The 23,731-nt window shown below is 40.5% G+C and overlaps 1 protein-coding gene across 1 annotated transcript in view; it reads right to left on the bottom strand.

Moving 5' to 3' along the window:
* The window catches only part of myo3a (myosin IIIA), a 404,249-nt gene that overhangs the window by 258,009 nt on the left and 122,509 nt on the right, over nt 1-23,731 (bottom strand). Inside the window, exon 6 of the mRNA XM_073055309.1 lies at nt 603-679. Within this exon, the coding sequence (XP_072911410.1) occupies nt 603-679 (77 nt within the window). The remainder of the gene's footprint in view (nt 1-602; nt 680-23,731) is intronic.

Below are 23,731 nucleotides of genomic sequence, written 5' to 3'. Positions count from 1 at the left end.
TGCACGCAGGAGGTGCGGGGAATTGGCAACACTTTTCATAAATACACTCTTTTAAAAGGAAAACCGATGCAATGACATTTGGAACGTTACAGATCATAATTACAAGGTAAATCCCATAGAAATGAGTAAGATTTAATCACCCTCCACTTTTTCATGAAAAATGTGATCTGTTGAGAGAAGTGTAACAAATGGCATTGCTGGATCCTAGCTTCTATTGTAATCACAAATAATCTAATCTTTTTATTCCACATTTGGTTGTTTGTTACACAATTCCTTAAAACTCCACCAATGTTACAAAAGCTGAACGTATTAAGACCAACACAGAGTTTGACTGTGTAAATCCAAATTCTAGCCCTGAGGGCTCAGTTGGATAGTACTTATAGTCACTAAACTAACTGATGCCTACGAGGGAATGTCTTTTTTTTACCATTTTGTATTGTTACTGCAGTTTTACCATCATATAGATACATAAAATTAACATAGTCAAGAAGCAAATCACAACAGTGGAGAAATAAGGAAAGAATATAATTGTGGGGGAGGTACCACTCGAAGTTTAGGTAACAATGCTGGTGGGGGGCTGTCCTCTGAATTTTCTTACTTACCTCTGGGGCCATCCAGAAAGGGGTTCCAACAGATGTGTTGCGACGAAGGCATGTGCTAGTTAATTGAGCTGAAACACCTAATGCAGGAATTAGACCAATAACATCATGAAATGAAGCTGACATGTTGCCCAACAGCATTACACACACTCCCCTGACTATCTGCACTTATAGCAAAAACATGGTGTGCCATGAATACTCAGAAGATCTGCTTCCCCCTTCTTGGATGCTGCCTGGCATACTGAGTATTCACACCACTTTTAGCTTTCTTTTGGATTTCCAGCATCTGCAGTGCTTTAGCTTTATGTTTCTCTGTAGTCACTGTTTTAAAGAACATTTAAGCAAATACTGAAAGGAAAACGGAAATACTAAAATAAAGAGGAGGTATTGGAACATCCATTCTGCTTTGCACTTAACCTGAAGAGCTGTTGATTGGCTTCAGGAAATGGAGGGGAGCACACAAATCTGTGTCTATTAATAGGGCTGAATTGAAGATGGTTGAGAGTATCAAGTTTCTAGGCATAAACATCACCAATAGCCTGTTCTGGTCCAACCACATGTTCACATTGACTCTCACAAATGTTTACAGGTGCTGCATTGAAAGAATCATATCCAGTTGTATCACAGCATAGTATATAATATCTGCTCTATTCAAGACAGCAAGAAATCTCAGAGAGTTGTGGACACAGCACAGTCTGTCACAAAAACTAGCCGCCCCTCCATGGATTCTGTCCACATTTCTTGCTGCCTCAGAAAAGTAGGCAGCATAATCAAAAACTCCCCCCACACCCCATTCTCACTTCTCCCACTTGCACTGGAAAGAAAATATAAAACCTTGTAAACTTGCACCCCCCCCCCCCCACCCCAGGCTACGGACAACTTCTATCCCACTGTTATAGGACTATTAAATGGACCTCCTTTGCACTTAAGGTGATATTTTGATTTCATAATGTTACTGGTCATGTCCCTTGCACCTTATTGTCTACCTAAACTTCAATTTTTTGGTAACTCTAACTTGCTTTTCTCTTGTACAACCTCAAATACTTGTGCTTGAAATGATCTAAATGGATGGCTTGCAAAACTAAAATGTTCACTGTATCTCAGTTCTTTTGACAATAATAAAACAATACCAAACCAATTATTCAGTAAACTTGCAAGTAAGAATTAGCAATTTTGAATTCACAGATCTACAGTATACTCCCCAGCAATATAGACATCCTATGCCATATTGTTTACAGCACAAGGGTACCTAATTATCATGAAATAGGGCTTATTTTTCTCAAGACAGCAAATGGTTTGTATCAAATGCATTGTTGTATTTTATGTATATTCACCACATTTATTCATATCAAACACATCAATGGAAGACAAAGTTTCCATTGCTGGGTAATGCTTTATTTACTGAAGGCCGAAATATAGAAATAGAACTGTGCTCAGTGTACATCCGTGTACTCAGAAATAAGATGTACAGCCAGGAGTCTGAAAATACCAATCATATTCTGACAAACAAAAATATCCACAGTGTCAGGGATGCAGCTAAAAGTTGAAATATAATGCTTACATCTTGATGTTTATCAGAATGAATCCAGCTTCCACAAGAAATTTAACATACTTAGGTGGAAATCTATAAAGCTGAAATCTGTGAATCTAAACGGTTTGTCCTACAGCATCAGGAATTAGATTTGAAATGCAATGCATTCGAGAGATTGAAGCATGTTTTGAAAAGATCTATGATAAAGCACATTTTATATCCACAGCGTCTGTGCAAATAGAAAACTGAGGCTTTTATATGGCTTGTGCTTGCTTTGCAGAGTGCAACCTGTCTCTTTTGATGAGAAAATGCAAAATATTATGTTACACATTATAACAGAAGAACACTGGAACAGTTGATGAATATGTCAAATGATAATGTCGCACACAAGTATGGTTGCTGCATGAATGAACTTGTAAAGAGTAAGTTCAGATTTCAAATTCAATATTTGAAATATGAATTAATTTAGGAATAAAATTCATGATGAATCTATTGGCATAATGTAAAATCCATAGTGGCTCACTGTGTCCTTTAAAGAAGGTAACCTGCCATTAATACTCAGTATAGCCTCCACATCAATGTGTTTGGTTCATGAAAGTAAGCCCTTCATTTAATTCTGGCCAAGTAGCGATAAGCAGATGTTGCAGCCATGCCAATGATGACTTCATCCCATACATGAATTAGAAAAATACTCTGAAAAAAGAAAAAAAATGCTTTTCTCATTCATCTGGGAATTTGTACTTGCTCATAAACGTCATAACAGGTTTATTGTATGTTTATTTAAGGATTTGTTTATCAGTAATTTTCCATTTGGGCATCATCAATTAGTTTTGACTAGAACAGAAGGACAACATTCCCCAATTGTTTTATGCCCAACAGCAATTACATTGCTGGATAAGATGTTGTGAGCTGAGGTTCAGTGGGATAGAGAGACCTTAATTGCAGGCTAAACCTCCTTTGTGATTGGAATTTATGAGATTAAATTCATATTGTCCATGGTCTTATTTAACTGCATATTCATGTATCTATCCAAATACTACTATTGTATCCATCTTCACTACTAACACGAAAGCCCATTCCAGATGCCTAGAACTCTCTGTGCAAAAACATATCTTCTTTAAACTTCCTCCTCCCAGTCTGCACCCACCAAACAAAGTATTTAACAAGTGGGAAAAGATTTCAAAATGCAAAATGAAATTAGACATATCCTATAGAAACTGACTATCACATCAACATTCCATTGAATTTCCTACACAGAAGCATGGACCAACCATTGCTCTGAGAAGGAATTTTTAAATTTTTTTTTAACACACAGCCTGAAAACTGCGAGGCTCTTTAAATAACAAACATGAGACAATGCGCAGATGCTGGAAATCCAAAGCAACACAGACACAATGCTGGGGGATATCAGCAGGGAAAGCAGCATCTATGGAAAAGAGTAATTAGTCGACGTGTCAAATTGAGACCCTTCATCAAGGCACAAGCAGCCATGAACCCACGTAGCTTAGAGGGAACATCTGTCAGTAAGTTTTAAACAAGACAAGGCTTTCATGCCACACCTATTCCCCCAAATCCACATTAAGAGACAGATTTCTACAAAAGTCATATGAAAGGATTCAAGTGAGGAAAACCTTTTGAGTCTACTGAATCTGGTGAAATACTGTTGGACATCATTGTTCTTTTCTCGTCTTTGATTTCTACAGCCCAGAAATGCAAACACTTGGCTCCAAGTTATAAAATGGAGTTCATTAGAATTATGAAACAACAAACAAGAGATCCATTCCACAGTCTATATTATTTTTCCACAGGGAATGCTTCCCTTTTCGATTTTTCCATCCTACCTGCAAATAGTTCTTCACTGGCCACCCGTTTCATGCTTCTGATTTCAATAGCAGCATAAAACGTTGATTGGTTTCAACAGTTTCCATTTTCTTCAGTAACATCTAAAGCTACATAACACAAAATGGCTTCCAGCTCCAGATTAGATGCGTGCCATGATGTGCTGAGCATGTGTACACCTTGGAACCAGCAGCAGTGAGCGTCTTCAATAAGCAATGACTTAGATTGCGCCACAATTTGTTTCTTATACCCGATGATCAGCTGACAGCTGTAAAGGTGCAGCTATAATGATTTTCCAAAACAGGGAGCAGGAAGGAGATGGTAGTTCCCCTGGGGTACCGGGTGGAGGATTCATTCCTGCAAGAGCTGTCTTCATTATGTAATGTGTGGAAGCAGATTAAAATTAAAGACAAACTTTGCAAAATCTATTTCCTATTATAATAGGCAAAATATCCAGAGGAAAAAAATCATTGTAATAAATGAAAATGCAAGGTTCAGCAACCTTTTCATTAAATTTCTCAGAGTTTATGGTTCATGTACTGGCTTTCTAGAAATATTCCTAAAAAGTGAATAAATGAAACCTTTTTTGAAAAAGCCGTTGATCATTGGTGTTACCAATAATGTTGGTGGCTCACCAGCAAGATTACCATTTTAACGATGTTCAGTCTGAACCAGCTGGTCTATTATTTCCTCCAAGACAGCAGAGCTCATCAGGTCCCAGGCAGTATCCTAGGCCAATCCAGTCTTAACTGTTCCATCAATCACCTTTCTTCAGACTGTTGACAATGAGAGGCTGACAATAGGACAAGATGGCAGTGAATGGGATGATTTACAATATAAAATGGGGACAAAATTGAAAAGGGTGATGAGTGTAGGACTGAAGGTATTATATTTAAATGCATGCATTATACAGAATAAGGTACAGAATAAGGTCTGTAACTTGTAGCACAGTTACAGACTGTTATGTATGAAGTTGTGGGCATCACTGAATCATGGACGTTAAGTTGGGAACTTAACATCCAAGGATACACATTGTATCTAAAGGACAGGCAGGTAGGCAGTGGGGCAACTCTGTTAGTAAAAAAAAAAGAAATCAAATCATTAGAAAGAGGTGACATAGGATTGGAAGGTGCAGAATCATTGTGGGTAGAGCTAAGAAACTGCAAGGGTAAAAAGACCCTGGTGTATTTTTCAGCAAATGAAGCAGCCAGTGGCTGTATGTAACAAGACCCAGTCAATATTCAGGTAGGGTGAATAAAAGGGAGACAACTATTAGGATCGTAGAAGTGCCAGAAAATGGACAACCCCAGAAAGAGGGTGGCTAAAAACATACCCGTGAGATCCAAAGGGATCAGCAAGGCCAAGTGCCTCACCATCAACCTGCCCATGGTCAACATTGACTGGGATCTCAACTACAGTATATGAGCTATATTAATAGAGTAGCTACAAGAACAGGTTAGAATAGAGTACTTGGCTATTTCTGAGTTGTTTCTTCCCTTCCACCATAAACAAGGTACAAAACAGGAGCTTGATGGCATTCTGTCCATTTGCCTGGAAGAAAGTCGCTCCAGCAAATCTCAAAATCTCATTAGTATTGAGTACAAAGCAACCCACCTTAAACATTCATTCCCTACAACAGCAGCGTTTAGCGGTTGCAGTGAGTGCTATCTCTACAATTACTTATCCAGACCACTTCCAGACCTAAGAAGGATAAAACAACACAAACTCCTGATGTTCCTTCATCATCATAGGATCTAAATCCTGGAACTTTTGTGTAATTGTCTTCACCAAAAGGACCGTTGCGATTCAAGAAGGTAGTTGCTTCTCAAGATAAATTAGCAATGGTCAATATACAGTATATTGTCTTTATGAGCAACCACTGTTCTCTCGAAGAGAACAGCACAGTAGCTGAAATGCTCTTGTGCACATAGCCTTTGTTGCTGCGCAGTTGGAACTTTACTTTATATAACGTTAATATAATTTTGAAATTAAGCTAATATAATTTTAAGACCTAATTGTGAAATACCCTGTAATTAATTACCAAATCAACTACCATTAACTATCCTTGATGATGTTTCAGAAGATTTGGCATCTCTTCATAAATTCCTTTGGAAAAGCTGTCTGAATACAATTGAAGAACTGTAGTATGCAAAAGCAAAAATTAACAAGTTACAGTCACAGTACTTTGGTGTTACCATTTATTGACGTGATGAAGTGAAAGATCTTTTTGCATCTATAAGTTCTGGCATCAATACCACACCCATCATTCGATTCATTCAACGTGTATGTGTAATCACTTGGATTACACATGTCCTGATGATGAGTTAAGAGAATGGTAAGCTTTTGACCCTGTTGCTGTTGTAAATGCAACCAATTTTGCATTTTGAAAAGAGAATGTTGTGCAACTGACAAAAGAAATACTCAGCTATCATTACAAATAGAGACCGAAGCATGACCTGGAAAATATCGCAGTAAAACGGTGATTTCAAATTTGTCATTTCTGAGAAAGTTAAGAGTGTTTCAATTAAGATGTTCACTGATATGTTGAACTATATGCTTAGAAAAGAATAATTTGAAGTTGATGTTGGAACATTTCAAGCTTCTAGTGCTGACTGGGATTCAGTCTTATGAATTCAATTAAATGTATATTCAGAAAAAACCAGATGAGAAGCCGAACATTTGGATGATCTAATGAGGATTAAGACATATCTGTCATCTGGATGTGAAATTAATCTGGACAATGTTCATGGGCAATGGAATTATAATAAAGACTGACAAGAAAAAGTTATGAAGCATGGAAGATTTTCTTTATTGTATTGTATTTCATTTTACCCATCAACTAATAAATAAAATGAAAAGTATATGATTTTTCAGTTTTCATTCAAAAATATTCACAGTATGTGTATTACCAAAGAATACATTTAAACTGCCGCACATATAAACTGTCGCTGGATTCTGGATTTTTTGACAGAGAGACCACAGTCAGTCCGTGTTGGCAGGAACATCTCTGACTCCATCACACTGAGCACTGGATCCCCACAAGACTGTGTGCTTAGCCCATTGCTGTTTACACTGCTAACACATGACTGTGCAGCCAAATTCAAGGAGAACCTGATCATTAAATTTGCTGATGGTACCACAGTGGTGGGGTTCATCAGCAAAAATGATGAAACAATGTACAGGGAGGAGGTTAAACACCTAGAGAGCTGGTGCAGTGACAACAACTTGATGCTTAATGTCACCAAAACCAAGGAGATGATTGTCAATTTCAGATGGTCTCAGCCTGAGCACACACCCCTCAGCATTAGCGGCTCCACAGTGGAGAGAGTGGAAAACATCAAGTTCCTTGGGGTGCAGATCTCGGACAATCTCACCTGGTCCAGGAACACCACTGGGATTGTGAAATGAGCCCAGCAGAGATTGCACTTTCTGAGGAAGCTTAAATAAGCATCACTCCCCAATAACATCCTAAATACATTCTACAGAGGTGTGGTTGAGAGTGTGCTGACCTTTTGCATCACAACCTGGTACTCCAGCTGCAGTGCTGCTGACAAAAAAACCTTGCAGAGGGTGGTTAGGGGAGCAGAGAAGGTTATTGGGGTCTCCCTACCTTCTGTCCAAGACCTCTTTCAGAGTCGATGCCTCCAGAAGACACAGTACATCATTAAAGACCCCTCACACCCTCTCCATGAACTGTTTGTTCTTCTGCCATCAGGTAAACGTTACAGGAGCATCAAAACTAAAACCACAAGGCTACTAAACAGCTTCCTCCCACAGGCAGTCAGACTGCTAAATAGCTGCTCTACCTGACTCTGCTTTGGACACTTTTAACTTGCACTGAACACTTATAACTTGTTTTTAACTGATATGTGGCTATTGTGTTTACTATTTATTGTTATGTTTATTATTTAGTGTTACATTTGTTATGTTATGATTGCACTGCTCCTGGGAAATGCTGTCTCATCCTGCCCTGCAGAGCTGATGTACGGTTAGAATGACAATAAAGTTTTAGAATCTTGAATTTTGTAAGGTCATGTTAAAGATTTTCTGTTCAGAGCAATGGTTGGTCTGCAGTGAAAAAAATTAGAGGGAACATTGTGTGCAACATCTTCATCCAGAAAGATGAATGAAGGAAAAAATAGTTAAAGGAATGAAAGAGTTTCTCATGTGACAAATTCTTACTGCTGAAATTTATTGTAGAGTAATCAACAAAACAGAGCAAAATATTGGGAGGCTCACTAAATCCTGATGAAGGGTTTTGGCCCAAAACATCAACTGTTTACTCTTTTCCATAGATGCTGCTTGGCCTGATGAGTTCCTCCTCTAAATTTATTCATAGCTTTGCTAAAAGAAAGGCTTCCATGAATCTATTTTAAGATGAAATTGAAGCCAAAATGAACTCCAGGAACCACATTTCCATTTTTTAATGCATCATTAATTTAAACTTGATTTGTAGGAACCCTTTTATGGATGTTGAAATCTTATTTAGTCTGGTAAAATAGATAATGTTTCTCTTTGATTGGAGATCATATTGTTGACACATGCAGACCCTTTTCTTAAGTATGAAGAAAAGTTTACCTTCGTATTGCTAACTATTAGGGATAATTATTGTAACTGATGACATTAACTAATTCTTAGATGGGAAGTGCAGGAATATTACATCAAATTAATTATTGGACAAGAAGAAAGCCAAGACCTTCTTGTTCATCTTCTATTATACTGTTAGTTGCATGGTACAATAATGATAGAGTTGCTGACTAATTACCCCTATCAATCTCTAACAATTAGCTTACAATAAACTTGGGCTTGAAATAAAGGAACAACATTTGTAGCATCAAATTTTGGAACTATTGGTCCAATCACTATTACCCTGACTTTTTTTCAGGTAAATGATTGCATTAGAAAACAAAATCCTGCTCTATAGAATAATACAGCAAATTTCTTCAGAGCTGGGAAAAGGAGACATGGCTATCTCAGTATTCGCCAAAATTTTCTTTAATTGTTAGATCTGATACATAAAGATTTCACATAACTTTATCTTACTTTAATGTAAGTATCAATTAACTTAGACCTCCATAATTCTCCTCACAAGACTTGGAAGCATCAAAAACTTCCAAATAAATTTCACTATAATTTAGTTGGAAAACATTTGTTCAAAGACTTATGTAATCCATGTACATTAAATCAACAAATCCACCATTCTTTGTAATCAAGAAAAGTACTTTAGATCAGTTATGGAACATAAATCCAAACACTAGATGAAAATAAATAACAAATACATTTTGTCTTATTGATGTTTTAGAATTCTATTAATGAATAAATCAACAGGAAAAGGGTGAAGATGTGTACAGGAATTACAGTGGGTATTCTGCAATTGCAATGGCGGGATTGTTTAATATAGCTGTTAGGGAGGGTTTAAACTGAGTTGGCAAGGGGAAGGAAACCAGGGTGTCAGGGTCGAGGAAGAGGAAAGTAGAAATAAGTCAAGGAAGTCCTGCTGTTTAGGAGGATTTAAACTAATGTGGCAGGGGGATGGGAACAAGTGCAAAGAGACAGCGGGGATAAAATGAGGGTAGAAGCAAAAAGTAGTAAGTTGAAAAGTAAAAGTGGCAGACAGGCAAATCCAGGGAAAAAATCAAAAAGGGCCACTTTTCAACATAATTGTATAAGGGATAAGTGTTGTAAAAACAAGCCTGAAGGCTTTGTGTGTCAGTGCAAGGAGCATTCGTAACAAGGTGGATGAATTGAATGTGCAGATAGTTATTAATGAATATGATATAGTTGGGATCACAGAGACATGGCTCCAGGTTGACCAAGGATGGGACCTCAACATCCAGGGATATTCAATATTCAGGAGGGATAGACAGGAAAGAAAAGGAGGTGGGGTAGCGTTGCTGGTTAGAGAGGAGATTAACACAATAGAAAGGAAGGACATTACCCTGGAGAATGTGGAATAGATATGGGTAGAGCTGCATAACACTAAGGGGCAGAAAACGCTGGTGGAGGTTGTGTACAGGCCACCTAACAGTAGTAGTGAGGTTGGGGATGGCATTAAACAGGAAATTGGAAATGCATGCAATAAAGGAACAGCAGTTATAATGGGTGACTTCAATCTACATATAGATTGGGTGAACCAAATTGGTAAGGGTGCTGAGGAAGATGATTTCTTGGAATGTATGCAGGATGGTTTTCTGAACCAACATGTCGAGGAACCAACTAGAGAGCAGGCCATTCTAGACTGGGTATTGAGCAATGAGGAAGGGTTAGTTAGCAATCTTGTCGTGCGAGGCCCCTTGGGTAAGAGTGACCATAATATGGTGGAATTCTTCATTAAGATGGAGAGTGACATAGTTAATTCAGAAACAAAGGTTCTGAACTTAAAGAAGGGTAACTTTGAAGGTATGAGATGTGAATTAGCTAAGATAGACTGGCAAATTATACTTAAAGGGTTGATGGTAGATATGCAATGGCAAGCATTTAAAGATCACATGGATGAACTACAAAAATTGTTCATCCCAGTTTGGCAAAAGAATAAACCAGGAAAGGTAGTGCACCCGTGGCTGACAAGGGAAACTAGGGATAGCATCAAGTCCAAAGAAGAAACATACAATTTAGCCAGAAAAAGTGGCACACCTGAGGACTGGGAGAAATTCAGAGTCCAGCAGAGGAGGACAAAGGGCTTAATTAGGAAAAGGAAAAAAGATTATGAGAGAAAGCTGGCAGGGAACATAAAAACTGACTATAAAAGCTTTTACAGATATGTGAAAAGAAAAAGATTGGTTAAGACAAATGTAGTTCCCTTACAGTCAGAAACAGGTGAATTGATCATGGGGAACAAGCACATCTGTCTTCACTAAGGAGGACATAAATAAACTTCCAGAAATAGTAGGGGACCAAGGGTCTAGTGAGATGGAGGAACTGAGGGAAATGCATGTTAGTAGGAAAGTGGTGTTAGGTAAATAGAAGGGATTAAAGGCAGATAAATCCGCAGGGCCAGATGGTCTGCATCCCAGAGTGCCTAAGGAGGTATCCCAAGAGATAGTGGATGCATTAGTGATAATTTTTCAAAACTCTTTAGATTCTGGATTTGTTCCTGAGGATTGGAGGGTGGCTAATGTAACCCCACTTTTTAAAAAAGGAGGGAGAGAGAAACCAGGGAATTATAGACCGGTTAGCCTGACATCGGTGGTGGGGAAAATGCTAGAGTCAGTTATCAAAGATGTGATAACAGCACATTTGGAAAGCGGTGAAATCATTGGACAAAGTCAGCATGGATTTGTGAAAGGAAAATCGTGTCTGACGAATCTTATAGAATCTTTTGAGGATGTAACTAGTAGAGTGGATAGGGGAGAATCAGTGGATGTGGTATATTTGGGTCTTCAAAAGGCTTTTGACAAGGTCCCACACAGGAGATCAGTGTGCAAACTTAAAGCACACGGTATTGGGGGTATGGTATTGATGTGGATAGAGAATTGGTTGGCAGACAGGAAGCAAAGAGTGGGAATAAACGGGACCTTTTCAGAATGGCAGGCAGTGACTAGTGGGGTACCGCAAGGCTCAGTGCTGGGACCTCAGTTGTTTATAATATATATTAATGATTTAGACAAGGGAATTAAATGCAGCATCTCCAATTTTGCCTATGACGTGAAGCTGGGCGGCAATGTTAGCTGTGAGGAGGATGCTAAGAGGATGCAGGGTGACTTGGATAGGTTAGGTGAGTGGGCAAATTCATGGCAGATGCAATTTAATGTGGATAAATGTAAGGTTATCCACTTTGGTAGCAAGAATAGGAAAACAGATTATTATCTGAATGGTGGCCGATTAGGAAAAGGGGAGGTGCAACGAGACCTGGGTGTCATTGTACACCAGTCATTGAAAGTGGGCATGCAGGTACAGCAGGTGGTGAAAAAGGCAAATGGTATGTTGGCATTCATAGCAAGAGGATTCAAGTATAGGAGCAGGGTGGTTCTACTGCAGTTGTACAAGGCCTTGGTGAGACCAGACCTGGAGTATTGTGAACAGTTTTGGTCCCCTAATCTGAGGAAAGACATTCTTGCCATAGAGGGAGTACAAAGAAGTTTCACCAGATTGATTCCTGGGATGGCAGGACTTTCGTATGAAGAAAGACTAGATCAACTGGGCTTGTACTCACTGGAATTTAGAAGATTGAGGGGGGATCTTATTGAAACGTATAACATTCTAAAGGGATTGGACAGGCTAGATGCAGGAAGATTGTTCCCAATGTTGGGGAAGTCCATAACAAGGGGTCACAGTTTAAGGATAAAGGGGAAGCCTTTTAGGACTGAGATGAGGAGAAACTTCTTCACACAGAGAGTGGTGAATCTGTGGAATTCTCTGCCACAGGAAACAGTTGAGGCCAGTTCATTAGCTGTATTTAAGAGGGAATTAGATATGGCCCTTGTGGCTAAAGGGATCGGGGGTATGGAGAGAAGGCAGGTACAGGTTTCTGAGTTGGATGATCAGCCATGATCATACTGAATGGCGGTGCAGGCTCGAAGGGCCAAATGGCCTACTCCTGCACCTATTTTCTATATTTCTATGAGACATGGAAAGGATGGTAGGGAACAAGATCTATGGTGTACAAAGGCTGTTGTAAATCTCGTCAAGAAGAAAAGAAGAGCTTACGAAAGGTTCAAAAAACCAGGTAATGATAGGAATCTAGAAGATTATTAGGCTAGCAGTGAGGAGCTTAAGAGTGAAATTAGGAGAGCCAGAAGGGGCCATAAGAAGGCCTTGGCAGACAGGATTAAGGAAAACCCCAAAGCATTTTACAAGTTTGTGAAGAGCAAGAGGATAAGATATGAGACAATAGGACCAATCAAGTGTGACAGTGGAAAAGTGTATATGGAACTGGAGGAAATAGCGAAGGTACTTAACGAATACTTTGCTTCAGTATTCACTACGGAAAAGGATCTTGGCGATTGTAGGGATGACTTGCAGCGGACTGAAAAGCTGGAGCGTGTAGATATTAAGGAAGAGGATGTGTTGGAGCTTTTGGAAAACATCAAATTGGGTAAGTCACTGGGACCGGACGGGATGTACCCCAGCCTACTGTGGGAGGCAAGGGAGGAGATTGCTCAGTCTCAAAGACAATGATCTTTGCATCATCAATGGGGACAGAAGAGGTTCCGGAGGATTGGAGGGTTGTGGATGTTGTTCCCTTATTCAAGAAAGGGAGTAGAGATAGCTCAGGAAATTATAAGCCAATGAGTCTTACTTCAGTGGTTGGAAAGTTGATGGAGAAGATCCTGAGAGGCAGGATTTATGAACATTTGGAGAGGCATATGATGGTTAGGAATAGTCAGCATGACTTTGTCAAGGGCAGGTCATGCCTTGAGAGCCTGATCGAATTTTTTGAGAATGTGCCTAAACACACTGATGAAGGTAGAGCCATAGATGTAGTGTACATGGATTTTAGCAAGGCATTTGATAAGTTACTCCATGCAAGGCAAATTGAGAAAGTAAGGAGGCATGGGATCCAAGGGGACATTGCTTCGTGGATCCAGAACTGGCTTGCCCACAGAAGGCAAAGAGTGGTTGTAATGGGTCATATTCTGCATGGAGGCCGGTGACCAGTGGTGTGCCTCAGGGATCTGTTCTGGGACCTCTACTCTTTATGATTTTTATAAATGACATGGATGAGGAAGTAGAGTGATGGGTTAGTAAATTTGCTGATGACACAAAGGGTCAGAAAACCTTAAACCTGTGTCCTCTTGTGGCAACCATTTCAGCCCTGGGAAAAAGCCTCTGACCATCCGCACAATCAATGCCTTTCAACATCTTATACACCTCTATCAGTTCACCTCTCATCCTCCATCATTCCAGGGAGAAAAGGCCGAGTTCACTCAACCTGTCCTCATAAGACATGTTCCCCAATCCGGGCAACATCATTGTAAATCTCCTCTGCACACTTTCAATGGCTTCCACATTCTTCCTGCAGTGAGGCAACGAAAACTGAGCACAGTACTCCAAGTGGGGTCTGACCAGGGTCCTATATAGCTGCAACATTACTACTCGGCTCCTAAATTCAGTTCCACAATTGATGAAGGCCAATACACCGTACGCCTTCTTAACCACAGAGTCAACCTGCGCAGCTGCTTTGAATGTCCTATGGACTCGGACCTCAGGCTCCCTCTGATCCTCCACACTGCCAAGAATCTTACCATTAATACTAAATTCTGCCGTCATATTTGACCTATGAAAATGAACCACTATACACTTATCTGGGTTGAACTCCATCTACCACTTCTCAGCCCAGTTTTGCATCCTATCAATGTCCTGCTGTAACCTCTGACAGCCCTCCACACTATCCATAACACCTCCAACCTTAGTGTCATCAGTAAACTTACTAACCCATCCCTCCACTTCCTCATCCAGGTCATTTATAAAAATCACAAAGAGTAAGGGTCCCAGAACAGATTCCTGAGGCACTCCACTGGTGACTGACCTCCATGCAGAATATGACCCGTCTACAACCACTCTTTGCCTTCTGTGGGCAAGCCAGTTCTGGATCCACAAAGCAATGTCCCCTTCGATCCCATGCCTCCTTACTTTCTCAATAAGCCTTGCATGGGGTACCTTATCAAATGCCTTCCTGAAATCCATATACTCTACATCTACTGCTCTACCTTCATCAATGTGTTTAGTCACATCCTCAAAAAATTCAGTCAGGCTCATAAGGCACGACCTTCCCTTGACAAAGCCATGCTGACTATTCCTAATCATATTATGCCTCTCCAAATGTGGATAAATCCTGCTTCTCAGGATGTTTTTGTACTGTGGGAGAAAGCCAGAACACTGGACTGAATCTGTTTGCATCCCTTTGTAGATGCTTTTTCTTCTGTTCCCACATTAGATTTCCATTTTCTACCTTAATACTTAATACTTAATGTTGATGTAATACATGTCTGCCTCAAAATCCCACAAAAAATATTGTATCTTTTAAAAGTGGTATTACTTTGGATAAGCAGGGCACACTGTGAGGATCATGTTTTTTTTTTGATTTCTCAAGTGCCTTCAATCCCATACAGCTCTCATTGCTGGGGGAGAAGATCCATTCAGTGCAGGTCAGCATTTCCATTGTATCCTGGGTAATGGACTACCTGACTGGCAGACAACAGTTTGTGCGGCTTCAGAGCTGTGTCTCAGACATGGCTCTCAGCAGAAACAGGGCCTCACGGGTGTCTGTACTGGCTCCCTTCCTGTTTACCCTGTATAACTTGGATACCACACTGAGTCATGTCATCTCCAGAAATTCTCTGATAACTCAGCAATAGTTGGGTGTTTAAATGGAGGGCAGAAGAATGAAGACAGGGCCCTGGTGGAGGTCTTTGTCAAATGGTGCAAGCTGAATCACCTGCCCCTCAACGTCAGTAAGACAAAGGAAATGGAGATGGTCTTTAGGAAGACTAAGTCTGCACCGCTCCCCGTTACTATTGATGTTCAGGACATGGATGTGGTGAGGACCTACAAGTACTTGAGGGGGCAACTGGATAACAGACTTAAGTAACACACCAACATAGAGGCTGTGTATAGGAAGGGCCAGAGTCACCTTTACTTCCTGAAGAGACTGAGGTCCTTTGGAGTATGCAGGCCTCTCCTTCACATGTTCTATCAGTCTGTTATCACCAGTACAATCTTCTATGTGGTGGTGACCTGGGGCAATGGCATCAACATGAGTGATGCCAACAAGTTCAATAAACTGATTAGAAAGGCTGGCTCTGTTATAAAGAACAAAGAACAATACAGCACAGTACAGGCCATTTGGCCCACAATGTTGTGCCCACCCTTAAATGCTGCCTCACATATAACCCTCCACCTTAAATTCCTCCATATACCTGTCTAGTAGTCTCTTAAATTTCACTATTGTATCAGCCTCCACCACTGACTCAGGCAGTGCATTCCACGCACCAACCATTCTCTGAGTAAAAAACCTTCCTCTAATATCCCCCTTGAACTTTCCACCCCTTACCTTAAAGCCATGTTCTCTTGTATTGAGCAGTGGTGCCCTGGGGAAGAGGTACTGGCTGTCCACTCTATCTATTCCTCTTAATATCTTGTACACCTCTATCATGTCTCCTCTCATCATCCTTCTCTCCAGAGAGTAAAGCCCTAGCTCCCTTAATCTCTGATCATAATGCATACTCTCTAAACCAGGCAGCATCCTGGAAAATCTCCTCTGTACCCTTTCAAATGCTTCCACATCCTTCCTATAGTGAGGCGACCAGAACTGGACACAGTACTCCAAGTGTGGCCTAACCAGAGTTTTATAGAGCTGCATCATTACCTCGCGACTCTTAAACTCTACCAATCGACTTATGAAAGTTAATGCTCCATAAGCTTTCTTAACTACCCTATCTACCTGTGAGCAACTTTCAGGGATCTGTAGACATCTTTCTGCTCCTCCACACTCCCAAGTATCCTGCCATTTAGTTTGTACTCTGTCTTGGAGTTTGTCCTTCCAAAGTGTACCACCTCACACTTCTCCGGGTTGAACTCCATCTGCCACTTCTCAGCCCACTTCTGCATCCTATCAATGTCTCTCTGCAATATTCGACAATCCTCAACACTATCCACAACACCACCAACCTTTGTTTCATCTGCAAACTTGCCAACCCAACCTTTTACCCCCACATCCAGGTTGTTAATAAAAAATCACGAAAAGTAGAAGTCCCAGAACCGATCCTTGTAGGACACCACTAGTCATAACCCTTCAATCCGAATGTACTCCCTCCACCATGACCCTCTGCTTTCTGCAGGCAAGCCAATTCTGAATCCACCTGGCAAACTCCCTGGATCCCTGGACTTTCTGAATAAGCCTACCGTGTGATACCTTGTCAAATGCCTTACTAAAATCCATGTAGATCACAACCACAGCACTACCTTCATCTATATGCCTGGTCACCTCCTCAAAGAACTCTATCAGGCTTGTTAGGCACAATCTGCCCTTCACAAAGCCATGCTGACTGTCCCTGATCAGACCATGATTCTCTAAATGCCCATAGATTCTATCTCTAAGAAACTTTTCCAACAGCTTTCCCACCACAGACATAAGGCTCACTGATCTATAATCACCCGGACTATCCCTACTACCTTTTTTGAACAAGGGGACAATATTCGCCTCCCTCCAATCCTCCGGTACCATTCCTGCGGACAACGAAGACATAAAGATCCTAGCCAGAGGTTAAGCAATCTCTATCCTTGCCTTGTGGAACAGCCTGGGGAATATTCCGTCATGTCCTGGGGATTTATCCGTCCTAATGTATTTTAACAACTCCAACACCTTTTCTCCCTTGATATCAACATGCTCCAGAACATCAACCTCACTCCTATTGTCTTCACTATCATCAAGTTCCCTCTCATTGGTAAATACTGAAGAGAAGTATTCATTGAGGACCTCACTCACTTCCACAGCCTCCAGGCACATCTTCCCACCCTTATCTCTAATTGGTCCTATCATCACTCCGGTCAACCTTTTGTTCTTCACATAATTGAAGAATGCCTTGGGGTTTTCCTTTACCCTACTCACCAAGGCCTTCTCATGCCCTCTTCTTGCTCTCCTCAGCCCCTTAAGCTCCTTTCTTGCTACCCTATATTCCTCAATAGACCCATCTGATCCTTGCTTCCTAAACCTCATGTATGCTGCCTTTTTCCATCTGACTAGATTTTCCACCTCACTTGTCACCCATGGTTCCTTCACCCTACCATTCTTTATCTTCTTCACCAGGGCAAATTTATCCCTAACATCCTGCAAGAGATCCCTAAACATTGACCACATGTCCATAGTACATTTCCCTGCAAAAACATCATCCCAATTCACACCCGCAAGTTCTAGCCTTATAGCCTCATAATTTGCCCTTCCCCAATTAAAAATTTTCCTGTCCCCTCTGATTCTATCCTTTTCCATGATAAAGCTAAAGGCCAGGGAGCGGTGGTCACTGTCCCCCAGATGCTCACCCACTGAGAGATCTGTGACCTGACCCGATTCGTTACCTAATACTAGATCTAGTATGACATTCCCCCTAGTCAGCCTGTCAACATACTGTGACAGGAATCCATCCTGGACACACTTAACAAACTCTGCCCCATCTAAACCATTGGAACTAATCAGGTGCCAATCAATATTAGGGAAGTTAAAGTCACCCATGATAACAACCCTGTTATATTTGCACCTTTCCAAAATCTGTCTCCCAATCTGCTCCTTGGTATCCCTGCTGCTACCAGGGGGCCTATAGAATACTCCCAATAGAGTAACTGCCCCTTCCTGTTCCTGACTTCTACCCATACTGACTCAAAAGAGGATCCTGCTATATTACCCACCTTTTCTGTAGCTGTAATAGTATCCCTGATCAGTATTGCCACTCTCCTCCCCCTATTCCTTTTAAAGTACTGAAATCCAGGAATATTGAGAATCCATTCCTGCCCTGGTGCCAGCCAAGTCTCCGTAATGGCCACTACATCATAATTCCAAGTATGTATCCAAGCTCTCAGTTCATCACCTTTGTTCCTGATGCTTCTTGCATTGAAGTACACACACTTTAGCCCTTCTACCTTACTACCTTTACACCCTTTATTCTGTTTCTCTTTCCTCAAAGCCTCTTCATATGCTAGATCTGGCTTTTCTCCATGCACTATACTTGCAGCTCTCACATGTCCTTTATCCTCCTCCACCTCACTATCTGCTCCAACACCCTGGTTCCCCTCCCCCTGCAAATCCAGTTTAAACCCCCCGGAGCAGCACGAGCAAACCTTATAGGAGTCAAACTGGGCACAGCGGAGACTGTGGTAGAACAAACCACTCTATGGAAAATGCTGGCAATCTGGACAGTGCTTATCACCCTCTGCATGCCACCTTGGCTGAACAGAGGAGCAATTTTAGTAATAGACTAAGGCAACTATGCTGCTTCAAAGAGTGCTATATGAGGTCATTTTTACTCGTGGCAATTAGGCTCTATAATGAGTTAACGTATAGCCAGAGAAGTGATGACCCCCCCCCCTCCTGTTAGACTGTTTGAGGTAACTTTTTTTTATCCTTTCTTACTTCTAATATTTGTATATCTGTGCTAATATTGTATATTTCTACTTCCAATATTTATATACTCTGGCACTGTAATTCCCTTCTCAATCAATAGAGTATCTATCAATCTTCTACCCCCTTTGTTATTGATAATTTCTTCGTTGGTTTTTTATAGTTCATGGCATTAATGGAAGTGTAATTTTTAACAGAACAGTTACTGTGTGTGGACTTTCTTGCAGATATGCATGCAGGATTGCTATTTAAACATATTCCCTGCAACCAGATGTCCTGCGGCGTGTATTGAGCAGTGCACGCTCCACAGCTCCGCAAAACATCTATTTAATCGACCGACCTCCCATTTTGTGTCAGAAAAGTATAAGAATGAATAAAAAAAACGACTCTAATATTTAGACTAAAATGCAGAAGGATCCAGGATTCTTGACACCTGATAAGGTTTAAGAAATATTTCTAGTCATTTTGAATACATGGCTTGAGTTCGGGTAATACGATTACGTTGTAATTCCATATTTGGCAAAATATAATTGTATAGCTCAGAAATGTAATGCTAATGCACAACTATTCATGTCTTCCGTGCGTCATCAGAGGCAAGTAGCTGAGATAAGCTCACATGACAGAGCGTGGAAAGTCAGAAGCGGCGGAATCTGAAGACAGTTGTTACTCAAATATGAAAATCACGTAAGATGTGATTGCTGCCATTTCACGGTTTTAACAACGAATAAAATTCACCTACTTTCCCCGTTAGTAACATTTTAAATACTTTGTGCAGGAGTGAGTCTGTGAGCACTGCTTAAATCCGCTCTGTGATTATATACCGCAAATTCTGAATATTAACTGACATTTCCGTGGGCTCTGACTGAATTCCTATTGTACAGCAAAATAATGTCACTGAACGTACAACGCGGAGCCGCTCCGAGCCTTGGGGCTTGTAATGCGTTTGATCAGTCAAGCACGAACAAGCTTCTATCAAGTTCGGAGATTTCTTTACGTTGATTATCTTTTGTTGATTAGCTTTTCATGACTTGTCACAACGCTGTTGCCCCTTGGTAATGAATGGAGTCTCGAAACGAACAGTTAGGGGCATCTTATCTCTGGGTGACAGTACATAGAATAAGAAACCGTACGTTGCCTTTTAAATGTAGATTTTAAGACTTTGGCAGGATTTTATGTTCTATATTTTTTTTCAGAGTAATCTTAGGCAGCGAGGATTAATTGTAACAATACAACCCTGCACACACCATCAAAGGGCAAGTCACTCCGTGTGGATTGACAGGTCTATTCTGAGCACACGACATATAAAAAGCAACAATCTGATTTTTAATCCCAGCCTTGACGCAGAATTATTAGACTTTTGTTTGGAGATTTATTGAACGTTCGAGGAAAAGGTTTGCAATGATTTATGAGCAGAACCGACATTTACATAATAAGTCCATTCGCTGTATCTCGGGGAGCTTTCCAGGCAATGGTGTGTATGGTGACGGATTACTAACTTCCATTTCTCAAACGTTTGCAGCAACGTGCTGCCTACCAACAATTGTCCTTGGATACCACAGGAGGAGCTCAGCCAAGAGTCAATGGGCAGAGCAAGGGATTCAATCGGTTGCAGAATCACTTCAGATTTGAAACGTTGGTGTCTTTATAGAATTTCCTTTATGCAGATGATACCGTATGTCCTTACTTACAGACAGAAAACAATGCCACACTGGCATAAAACTCCCAATGACCGATGCGAAGCCCACAATTTACTGTCGGTGATATTAATGGACCAAGAAATGAATAACCACCATTTTATTGGCAGACGTCACTGACAATGATTTCTAACCTGGATTCTTAAAAAGGCACCCGCACTGAACTGCAGCTTTACGCACCCACATCCAGTGTGTTTAAACACTGAAAATGAAAAGTAAACATTTAGACATCTTTTGTACCTCAAAGAATGGACCTTTAAAGACAAAGGTTAATATTTGTATAAAACGGTCTGCTTCACCTTCCTTTCCTTACTGCCGACAAAGCCCTGGTGCTCATTTGTTGCAGCGTTTTCCTCAGGGCATGTTCAATAACCCTTAACAACACATTACAGTTTTAATTAAATGGAATATTGTCCCAGAAATTGGCAGCCTCTGATAGAAATGTGTTTTTAGTGATGACTCAGTGCAAGGGGCTTTGTTATCTCTCTTGTACAGTGCAGGGAAATCACTAGGTGTTGGCGTCTTCGTGATTCAGAAGCTGGTGCTCTGAAAGGCTGTCATTTACTGCTTCCATCAACAGGGATGACGCGCTATTTATAATCTACTGCTCTAATTCACCCGTCTATAGCTTCTTAAGAAATTTGCTTAAAAGGCTGCCAAAAATGGCATTTTGGGGTCCGGGGTCGAGGTATAAAATGTCTGATATACACACATCCCGGGAGGAAATAGCTCAGATTATTTTCTGTCGCTGTTTCACTCTTCAATATTCAGGAAAATCGTCGTGACAATTTAAGTCAGAGTGGTAAATAAATTACTGGGTTTAATAAATCACTTAAAGAAGATTTTTCAAACTTATTTGGAAATCAAATGAATTTTGAACTCAAAGTGTTATTCAGCTATTAAACTTGGCTATAATTCATACCATCTTAAGGGTTTAGTCTCTCAGGTATCTGATCAACCATTATAGTTAGCCCCTTGCTGAATCTATTATCCCTCATCACTGCACCATAAACACTTTAAACCACATTTAATAATGCTGTTTATATTGTAAATGCATGCTGGTATTTCTGTATTTATGCACATTTTATTCCAAATCGATACTTTAACTTTGAATTTTACTTTTGTATAATTCTTTATAATTGTGGAATGTTGTTTTAATTTTGTTTCTTGTCATGCCCTAACCAGCACACCACAGCAAATCCATGTAAATGTACATGGGTGCCATGATAGTGTAACTATTACAGCTAAGGGTGGGTCGTACGTTTGTATGTAGATAAGGAGTTTGCACGGTCTCCCTGTGACCATGTGAGCTTCCAATGGGTGCTCTGCTTTCTTACTATAGTCCAAAGATGTACCATTTAGTAGGTTAATTTGGGCATTGTAAATTGTCCCATGACTAGGCTAGTGTTAAAAAGGTGGGTTGATGGGCAGCATAGTCCAATGGGCCAGAAGGGCCTGTTCCAAGCTGTATCTCTAGAAAAAGTAAACAAACAAACGATAAATTGGCAAATAAATAAATACAACTTGATCCTTGATATGTTATATCACTAAATGAAAAACAAATAGAAACATAGAAAACCTACAGCACAATACAAGCCCTTCAGCTGTGCTGAACATGTCTTTACTTTAGAAATTACCTAGGGTTACCCATAGCCCTCTATTTTTCTAAGCTCCCTGTACCTATCCAGGAGTCTCTTAAAAGGCCCTATTGTATCTGCCTCCACCACCATCGCTGGCAGCACATTCCACGCAATCAAATAAATAGGTTTTTATACCAGGAAAACATGTTTCTGTGGATGGCTGAAACTTCCAAGAAGTGTGAATGCCAGTATATATTGCAGAGATAGATGGGACTCTCTAGATTTAGCAAGAACAAAAACCTTTTGTATAAAAGTATAAATGGATGATACATATCACTTAATGGAAATAGAAAAAGAACTTTGGGGTGCTGTAAATCTGACAGAAAACAGAAAGCACCAGTCGGTCAGGCAGCATCCGTGGAATGAGAAACTGTTAACCCCTGAGGTCCTGTCCCAAGTGTCTGGAAACCAAAACATAAAGAGTTTTTCCTTCTACAGATGCTGCCTGACCTGTTGGGTGTTCCCAGCAATTTCTCACTTTGTTATGAATAATCAGTCGTCCATCTTACACACCTGGTATTTTTTAAACAATTGCAATTGATGAAAATAAAAAATAAAAGAGGTTACAAGCTGCTGTCATCCTTTTTAAATTTTTTGGTAGCAGCATTGAATACAAGGGGGAGTGCTTTGGGCCAACATAATCTTCCCTCTGCTTTCAGTCAATGAACTATTCTTGAAATGTAACGTTGTAGTATAAAGGAGAGGCAGGCAAACTGTCTGTGTATGGTCAAGTGTCTGAAGCAGCAATGGGAAAATGGGCTATGCATTGCTCCTCACTGTCCCATCATACAAGTGTAAAGTCACCAAAAGGAGAGCACTTTAGAGTTAAAGTAAGTCATACAGTAGAGCATCAGGCCCTTCTGCCTTATTTGCCTATGCTGACCAAGTCTGTTTGTGCTATTTCAATTTCCCATTGTTGACCCATAACCCTCTAAACCTTTCCATTCGTGTACTATCTAAATGTCTCTTAAAGACCATAAGATGTAGGAGCAGAACTAGATCATGAGGCCCATCGTGTCTGCTCTGCATTTCATCCTGGTTGATCCATTTTCCTCTCAGACCCAATCTCCTGTCTTCTGCCCATATCCCTTCATGCCCTGACCAAACAAAAGTCTATCAACTTTTGCCTTAAATTTACATACAGACTTGACCTCCACAGTTGCCTGTGGCAAAGAATTCCACAGATTCACCACTTTTTGGCTAAAGAAATTCCCCCTCACTTCCATTCTGAAAAGGACGCCCCTCTATATTGAAACCATGTCCTCTGGTCTTAGACTCGCCCACCATAGGAAACATCCTCTCCACATCCACTCTATTAAGGGGTTTTACCACTTAACAGGTTTCAATGAGGCCAGCCCTCATTCTTCTGAATTCCAGTG

This window comes from Hemitrygon akajei, chromosome 8 (genome assembly GCF_048418815.1).
Source record: "Hemitrygon akajei chromosome 8, sHemAka1.3, whole genome shotgun sequence".
NCBI lineage: Eukaryota > Metazoa > Chordata > Chondrichthyes > Myliobatiformes > Dasyatidae > Hemitrygon > Hemitrygon akajei.
This window is presented reverse-complemented; position numbering and strand designations above follow the sequence as displayed.